This window comes from Nestor notabilis, unplaced genomic scaffold (genome assembly GCF_000696875.1).
Source record: "Nestor notabilis isolate BGI_N333 unplaced genomic scaffold, ASM69687v1 scaffold25050, whole genome shotgun sequence".
Taxonomy (NCBI): domain Eukaryota; kingdom Metazoa; phylum Chordata; class Aves; order Psittaciformes; family Psittacidae; genus Nestor; species Nestor notabilis.
Window position 1 is genome coordinate 2,596 of NW_009910097.1, and position 9,523 is coordinate 12,118.

At 35.8% G+C, this 9,523-nt stretch overlaps 1 protein-coding gene across 1 annotated transcript; it reads left to right on the forward strand.

The window, feature by feature from the left end:
• Positions 1–304: 304 nt before the first annotated feature.
• CMAS (cytidine monophosphate N-acetylneuraminic acid synthetase) lies at positions 305–7,360 on the forward strand (the record flags this gene model as incomplete). Its single annotated transcript, XM_010024390.1, has 7 exons — positions 305–522; positions 759–914; positions 2,831–2,964; positions 4,023–4,117; positions 4,908–5,079; positions 6,265–6,415; positions 7,152–7,360. Coding segments are annotated over 7 exons (1,135 nt in total), but the record flags the coding sequence as incomplete, so codon positions are not given.
• Positions 7,361–9,523: the final 2,163 nt, after the last annotated feature.

Here is a 9,523-nt window from a genome sequence, read left to right on the forward strand (position 1 = left end):
CATTCACAATTCACTGATCTGTTAGCATGCCTAACAAACTGTGGTGTGCTGGCACAGGATTTTTCTGGTAACACTTCTAAATTTTATATTGCTTAAGCTTCCCACATGGAAGGTAGATAAAGCATCCTACAGTATTAAACTGAAATGCAGCCCAAGCTTGAGATTTTACAGTCTGGTGGATGTGAATGTGTATGTTTTATCCTTATTGTTAGAAGTTGCTTGATAGTTTTACTAATGCAAATATAAGAACTAGTTACTTTCATTGCAAGGTGTAGTACGTGCATAAGCCAGGGGTGTTGTTCAGGTTAGATTATGGCAGGCAAGTCAACAATGCTGGGATTTATTCTTTATATTCATTTCTGTCACTGTCTGCCAACAGTATATGGGTTTCTACGGACCATGATGAAATTGAGAAGGTTGCAAAGCAGTTTGGTGCTCAAGTTCATCGCAGAAGCCCCGAAGTTTCCCAAGACTCCTCAACTTCTCTAGAAGCTATCAGAGAGTTTCTTAATCATCATCATGGTAAATGAGTGATAAAATATGCTGAGCCTTTATGTTGTAGCCCCAGAGGGAAAATGCACTTATTGTTCGGAAACATAAGTAAAACCACTTACTACTTAGAAAAATAAATAAAGCCTTTACTAAATAAAAGCTAGAAAGATTCTCCTTTTTTTTTGTGTGGCATCTACTCATACTCCACTTTGCATTTGTTTGTATTAAAAATACTGTTTCATAAACGTTTCTTTCTTTTTCTTTAGAGGTTGATATTGTAGGAAATATTCAAGCAACATCTCCCTGTTTACATCCAAGTGATCTTATAAAAGTGGCAGATATGATCCAGAAAGAGGGATTTGATTCTGTCTTCTCCGTGGTGAGACGACATCAATTTAGATGGAGCGAGGTAAAAAAAGGAGGTAATATTTGGGCATTTCTGGTTACACTTAATGAATTTATTTTTTTTCAAATGGTTTATTTTCATATCCATTATATTTACATTAGGAAGTGATATCAGAGGCAGGGAGTGTGCTTGTGGGGAGGTTTGGGATGGCTTAGAAATTCCTTCTAAGTAGTGCTGTTTTGATATTACTGATCATTGCTCAGCCTTTCTGTAAAAATGCAAGTTAAAGTTATATGAACTTCCCTCAGTAAACATAACACTGATTTCCTGTCTTAACTAGGAAGGTGTTTGTTCTTACTATACAGTAGTTAACAAGTGAAAACAATGTGAGTTAAAGTCTTAGTGAAGATGGGAAGGCAACTTCTTAGCCTGGAGACTTAGGGTGTGTTTCAGCCTGCTGATTTGGCTGCTGACATATGTGAAATTGCAAACTGCTTTTGAGTCATGAGGACTGAACTCATGTTAATTAACTCATACAGAAGGATGTGACTATTTTTCCCAGTGAAAATATGCCTCTCAGCTGCAGCTGCCAAAATGACTAAAGGCTGAACTCTTTACTTGCAAATTAAGATCGTACGTTGTTGTAGCTATAGAATTACCTTGTATAGTCCTTGTATGAAGAACTGTTTTGCACATTATCTGTATTGGTTTTGTTGCTGTGAGTGAAGTAGAAATGTTTGCTTCTTTTTCAAAAATAGTTAGTTCAGTTACTGTCATGTTATTTTTTAAAAATGAATGTGTCAGACATTACAGTTATTCTGCTGTGATATAAGTTGCTTCAAATGAAAACTTTTTTATGAGTTTACAAAGCATCATACAGCTTAGTATTGTACTTTTTTTTTAGTCTCTGTTCAGATGGCTTTAAAATACTGATTATGTTAAAATAATTTTATATCTTTTCATGTGTCTTTCTGTTGTTCGTTCTGCATTAAGGTTTAGTAATGATGCATCCTGAAAGAGAAAGGTGTCTCTCTGGAAATATTTTACTTCATTGAGCACACAGGTCTAGTGTATTTATGAAATACAAGGTGTGTGTATATATAATAAAGCTTCAGATGTTTTGGGTGTTTGAGAATGCCGTCTAACTTTTTAATATTTCCTAGATCATGAGACCTGAGGAATTTTAGCTGCTTTGTGTGTGTGAATTTGAGTGGCATAAGGACAGAAGTCTCTGGTTCCTAGTTCAGTTTCTGCTGCATGCACTACTGGCATTGATAAAAATATGGGATCTCATGGGATTATGTTTGTTCAAAGGCATTTGTTTGTTTGTTTGTGGGCACTGATTAAACCACTTATGGAAAGTTGACATAATGTCTGTCCTTAAATAGGAAATATTTTGGGGAAATGCTGAGATGTTTTCACAGGCAAAATTTCTTCTTGTATGCTCTTTTATCACCTTCCAGATTTCAGGTTAGTCTTCTCAGCTCTTGGAGTTCATTCAGGATTTAGGCACAGGTAGTTGAATGGGTTTTTTTGTGTTTACCCTTACTGAGATAAACAACTTCCTAATGTGGGCTAGGAGGTAGAGTATGGAAAGTGGGTAGTATTTCTTTCACATTTGCAAGGACTGTCTAGAAGAATGTCTCCCCCTACTCCTTTTAGTAACCAGTTTTGGAGCTGATGAGCTCTTGGGGTTTTTTTTATGGTGGTTTGTTGTTGGTGGTGGTTTGGTTTGTTAAGTTGGAATAAAAAATTTAATTTCCCTTTCCTCTCCTAGAAATGCAAGGCAGTCGTCCGGTTTGTTATCCACAGCTCCAAGAAAGAGAAATAATTGAATGTTACTGTGTAAAGCTAAGCAATGGGAGACCATAATGAAAGAAGTTGGTGACTGCATTGTGTCCTTCATTTTTCAACAGAAAGCTATTTAAAGAAAGTTCACGGACTCTGAACAGATTCTAGAGAACTTATTTTGTAATTTTTCTTTGTTAACAGAAAACAAAATGACAGAGCCTCAGAACCTGAATCCAGCAAAACGATACCGAAGGCAAGATTGGCCTGGGGAGCTGTATGAAAATGGATCATTTTATTTTGCCAGGAGACAGTTGATTGAGAAAGGCTACTTGCAGGTTAGTGCTTCTGGGTTTCATGCTCTTTAGAATAATACACCTTTCACTGTTGTTATAGAGGGTTCTAAATTCATTAATATACTTCTATTTCTGATGCAGTCAGTATGAAGTAACAGCACTTTGACCTCAGCATAATTTACTTATTATTTGTAACTGAGCTGCAGCTCGGGCAGCTCCAGTAACAGCATCCTCCACAGGAAACAAATTTATATGAATAATACTGAGCAATATATAGCTATAAGCCTAAAACAAAACAATATTGAGTTTTTCATCAGTTCACCAGGATGTAAGTATGCATCTTGTAATTAATTTTAGTGTTACTAAAGGTGCAAAACTGACCTTCTTGCAATGTATCTTACAGGTCATTTCCAGTATTTATTATCAGAACTGCAAAAAAGCCCAGTGTAAATATTTCCATATTTCTAACAGGAAGTCAAGAATACCAGGTTCTTGCTTCTCTCTTTTCCAGATACCTCACTAATGCGGAGATGCTAGCTTTAGGTTTCTAGTTTGTAAAGACCCATGCAGTACTAGCTAGTGCTGTGTGGACTTGCAAGAGTTGATCTGGGTGGTACAATTGTGTTGAATTCTATATTTTCTGAAGATTGGGCCACTAACTCTCAGAGGGTTAGGGATTTTAGTTTTTTTCAGTTACCTTGGGATGTGGTGGATATTTTTCCAATTGACATTGCGTAGACAGCAAACAAAATATAAGCATACTCTTACTAGGTAGGTGCTAAAGGCGTTTCTATTTTAGTGTACTAAAAGACCTGGTGAAATTGGTGTGATGTAATGACTATAATGCATAACATCTTTCTGTACCCTTTCTCTAGTGATAAAATAAAAATACTTACTAACTGTTGCCTATAAACATTCCTTTGCATGCTTCGTTCTGTGTCACTGGCAAAACCATAATTATTGATGGGTCATATATACAAGCTGTTGTGACCAAAGTGTAACCAGATACTTAGCTTTCATTACATGGTGCTAAATTGTACAAGTCTCTTAATCTTGTATTAAGCCAAGCAGAACATTTTAAAGGGTTCTATTTTATTTAGGGTGGCAAAATGGCCTACTATGAAATGCGTGCAGAGCACAGTGTGGATATTGATATAGACATTGATTGGCCTATTGCAGAGCAGAGAGTATTGAGGTAAAACCACTTTTTATTCCTTTATTTCTTTTGATATCTCTGATTGTTTCAAAGTGTGGTCATGTGAATTCATAATGTATGTAATGTAAGTAATCAAGATCAAAGATAATTGGACAACTTGCTTTCCATGCATAATTTTTTCTTATATCTGTTGAAATCATCTAAATTACCTTTGCTATATGTTTGGTTTTGTGTTGGGTTTAGGTTTTGTTTGTGTATTTGTTGGTTGGTGGTTTTTGAAAGTTCAGCTTGGGGAAAAGTGAAAGCCTCACTATACTACAGCAACATGGTAGCATCATCTCCAGCCTTCCCAGCTGAGTTGTCCTAGGCTTCCATGTTCTGGAGCATGATGCACATGGCTGAGAGTGTTCACATCTAAGGCATGAACTGATTACATCTTGTCAGCTGCCTTTTCTTTGCAGCTACTCTGCACTTCTCTAAGGAGATAATGGGTGGGAACGGAATATGTTTTCTGTGCCTTTTTCATCTTTTGCTCCATTTTGGTTTTGCCCCACATAAATGCTACAGAACATAAGAGGTTATGCTAAGGAAGTAAATCTCCTCCTAATTTTTAAATGGACAACATAACTGAGCTGTCTTTTGGATCATTCTGTTTTTTTCTTTGAAGAGGGAGAATATAGTTGGAAAGGGATGATGGTGAGAAAAGACATTAGAAAAACAACAAATTTCAAATTTGATTCTCTGTCTGAAGATCACAGTTGTATCTGAAATATTTGGGATTTGGAGTGTGCAGAAACTTCGATCCTAAAGAGATAACTTCTTTGTCTAGCTTTGGATATTTTGGCAAAGAGCCATTAAAAGAGGTGAAGCTATTGGTTTGCAGTATTGATGGATGCCTGACAAATGGTCGCATTTATGTGACAGAAGATCGGAAAGAAATGGTCTCCTACGATTATAGAGATGTTGTTGGTATCGACCTATTAAAGAAAAGAGGAATCCAGGTATGTGTTGTTCTGAAGTGTGAGGCTTTATGTCTTACGTAAACTGAACATTTTTGGGGGTAAGAACTAAGTAAAGATGTAGTCTGCCTTCAAAGAGCTTTAACCCAGTCCTATTGCAGGTATAGGTAGGCATGGATAAGGCAATAGTAGCTATGCCCAAAGTAGACTTCTCCAGATACATTTTTGGAGTTTCTATTGTAGGATTCTTTCAGAACAGGTTAGATGAGACATTCATGACATACTTGGATGCAGCTGTTGCTGCCTTGGGGCAGTGAAATGGAGTAGATGGTTTTTCAAAACTCCCTCAGCTTCATTTTCTGTGAGGCGAAGGAGAAAGCAAGCTTGTAATCATTGTTTTTTTGCCTGCGGGACCCATTTCCATACTTGCTGTGACTTGGAGCCTGTCATTAAAAACCTCCTGGTCTTTGTGCTGCACTTCATGTATTTCTAGTATATGTTGCTGCTTTGTGCACCACTTCTGTTCATTCCTAAAACCAGTGCCAAGTATTTTTTAGTATTTAAAAACAATTAGGGAAGATAAACAGAAAACTTGGAGGGGTTGTGTCTGAGTTTTTAAAAAGTGCTGCTGCAATAATCTTCTGGTTTTAGCTTGCCAGACATCATTTCTGAAATGTCAAATTTGGAATGAACTTCTTGAGATTTATACACTGGGGTATATCAGTCTGTTTGGTGTTCTATTGGTGCTGTGAAGCCCTACTGTAAATAAAATGATGTTATTAGTAAAGGAGTCATAGAAAATACTCCATAATATTTTACTTCTACAAGTATTACAGAAATCTTCCTTGAGAATTCTCCTATTCCCTACTGTGGCTTAATTAGATGCTATTGCACTAGAGAGTCAGAATGCCACTGGACCATGATACCCAGTATTTTATTCAGTACATGTTGCGTTTAAAAAGACAAAGGCAAATTTCTCTTCTTGAACCACAGGGAAGTTTACAGAATGGTGTTTCACTTTCCTGAAGTAACATCAGGACTCTCATGTTGAGTCTGGATGCTAGTCACACCTGCTCTGAGTTTTGGTTGAAGAAACCAGTTGTTCAATGCTTTTCTGATATCTGAGAGAGCTCCTATGAGCAAAACTTCTGTTTTGTTAGTAAATAATCTTACATGTTTTATTTCTTTGTATCCAGAGTTTATTCTAACTTGATTTTATTTTAATAGGTTCGACTCATCTCTGACAGAGATTGTTCAAAAACACTGTCAGCCATGCAACTGGGATGTATAGCAAAAGTTAGTGCAACAAATAAATTAGAAGTCCTAGAGGAATGGCAAAAAGACATGGGTTTGAGCTGGAAAGAAGTCTCTTACTTAGGTCAGTTCCTTTTTTTTTTTTTTTTTTTTTTAATAGAAAAATTTCATATAGTATACACAAAAACTTCACAGTGCTGCTCAGCTTCAAAACACTTTGCTCTTTGTTAATATGCTGAACTTAATGTGATTGACATGTAAATTACAACACCCAATCACCAAAAGCAGGTATGTATTTTTAGGCTTGTTAGGGTACAATCTCATTATTAAAGGCATTGATGAATCGGTGTCTAATTTGGTAAGGAGGTATTGGCTGGTTTTATAATCAGATTTAGGGAAGTTTTTGGTATTACACAAGCATACAGCTACAGCTCACAATTTTAAGCTGATTGTAGTTCATTTCAGATGGATATTGTATAGATTATATTCTGAAATGGAAACAGATGAACAGAATTATAATTGTAAGCCATATGATTCTGTACAAAACTGTATTTCAGTGACAGCTTAAGTGTATAGTTTGCAAATGCTTACTTAGCTGCTCAAATAATTTTAGTACTCTTAAAAGTACCATTCTCTTACCTGAAGCTTGTGTGAAGTGTGATCAGCATTTACATGTATCACTAAGATTTTCCAAGAACTGACTCATATGTGCAAACTGCTGTTGTGCTGCTCAGATGAAAATTATGACAAGAATACAAATTTCTATTATTTTTTATTTTTTTTAATATGTATTTTAGTACAAGTTTGCTCAGCTTTTCACCTCTGTGATACTTTGCCTGGTCTGTTGTCTTTCTCCATAGGAAATGAAGAGTCTGATGTGGAATGCCTGAAGAAAGCTGGCATGAGTGGTGTGCCTGCTGATGCTTGTGTAGTTGCTCAGAAGGCTGCTGGTTATATTTGTAAGAGCAATGGTGGCTGTGGAGCTGTCCGGGAGTTTGCAGAACACATATTCCTGTTGTTAGAAAAGGTGAACTCTGCAAGGAAGCAAATGGAAGAAATGAAAAAGAAAATGGGGAAATGAGAGCAGCAGGAGAGGAAATAAGGAACTAATGAAAAAAGGACTGACACAGTTGGTCAGTCCTGCTTTTCATGTCTTCCTCTCTTAGTAAGTCTCTATCCCAGAGGATGGCTTATCTTTCAAGTTTTACATTGCCATGAGTTACAAAGATGTTTCCCTCTAATTTAAGGTCCCACTTCAATTAAATGCTGATATGGATGATTGTATGCTGATAATAATTATCATATTCAGGATTATTTTAAAAGCCATTGAAGAAATGCTACGAAAGTAGTGTCCTGTAAATCTACTCTTAATCTTTACACCTGTCCTACAGGAATGATGTGTCTTTAGTTCATTTTCCAGGCATTTTCAGGGATCAATGATTTTGCATGACTTGAAGATCTGTAATTCAGACTTTCAAAAAAAAAAAAAAAAAAAAAGTCAGTTTTTCTCATTTGGTTGCATTTCCTTTATCAAATGTCAACATGATATTGTAGTTGTGTGCTTGCTTTTTGCAGGATTCATCTCCATAAGGAAGAGTTTTAACATGTGGTGGAGAGATCAGGAGAAAAATAACTATCAAACTTCTTCCCGTATTTTTAAAAGAAAGCTCAGTTACTGTAAACACAGTTAATATTAGTTAAGAAAAGCACTTAAGCATGTGTTAAATTTCAAGCTCATAAATAATTAAATTGCATTTGGAATTGTGCCTCTTTGAATCTGTTTATGGAAGTGCTTGAATTAACATACCTGAATGCTTTGTCAAATTTGGGGTTAAATTTCACGCTAACTTTGAGATCTTTCCTTTGTAGAAACTCGTTTTCTTTCTATGAAGGCCTTTATTACAATCACTCAGTTAAAAAAAAAAAATAATCAGCCTTTAATGTGTATTGTATGGAAAGCTAAATGCTGTTTAAAAACAAGCAAAAAACCAGAAAACCCCCAGAAAACAACAAAAACGTAGATGTTGATTGTGGGTTTATAAAAAGTATATATTCAACTTTTTAGCATGTTAATTTAAAGATGGCGTATATGTATGTTTGTATTTATGGAAGATACAATTTTTACTGTGTCTTGATTTAAAGAACTTGGTATCTGTAAAAATTCATAGAACTGACTCTAAAAATAAGCATCAGTTTTCAGTCCTAGTATTTATCAGTGAATCAAGTTCTGCCTTGGGTTGTGCTAAAAAATAAAAAATACCTGTGGTACACAGGTAATTACTACTGAGGTGAATAATAGTGGCTTGTCATTTTATTTTGTTTCTCTGCTTTTGTTTCTCACTCCCAATATAACATCACCTGACACATGGCCCTCTGATTAACTTCATGTTTGCTTCCTTTTACAAAGGAAAATTTTAAACTGAATTTCTTTTACTGCCTATCTACAGTAGGAAGGTTAACTGGTGAATAGTTTACTACTCAGCTCTCATTTATCATTTAAGTATTTCTTTTCAGTGAAGTTTTAGGGTTCTGTTCTGGATAAATCCTATGAACTTTGATAACAGGAGGGACGCATTTTGGACAGAACTGTGGACTTTGGTATAGGGAGATGGATTATTTAGTTTTACAGGCTTATGTGGTAAAGCTTCAGAAGTCCAGACTCAATGAACAATTCAGGTTTGGTAATGTCATACAGAATTCGACAGGTTTTTCGTTACTTCACCTTGTGTCATCACCAGTACTTGCTGACTTAAATTTCAGCAACAGTTGCCTGTGAATACGTTGCTTTAAACAAGGTGACTGTGATTCCTATTCCTTTTATGTTAGAGAAAGCAAAAATGAGTAAGTGCAATTATAATAAAAATATGAGTTGGCAGTACTGTTTTTAGCTTACTGTTTGAATCAATAACTCTTCTAAAGTTTCAGCTGCTTGCTGAATGTGCTGCGTATACACTGGCTTTACGCAAAATTTCTGCATGAATCAAAAATGCAGAAATATTTCTGTGTGAATGTTGGTAACAAGAAGAAAGAAATGGTAGCTGATATGTAAGTGTTTTCACTTTGACAAATTCTTGTTTAGAAAAATGTGGTATAATCTTACATTGGGCATATAGGAAGAATAAAAGAGTTCAAGACTATTTAGAAAATAAAGCCCATTTGAGGATACGGGGGATGCGCAATCCACTGGCTGAAAAGTTCGTTTGTATTGTTGTCCTGGGTTCAGCTACAGCAG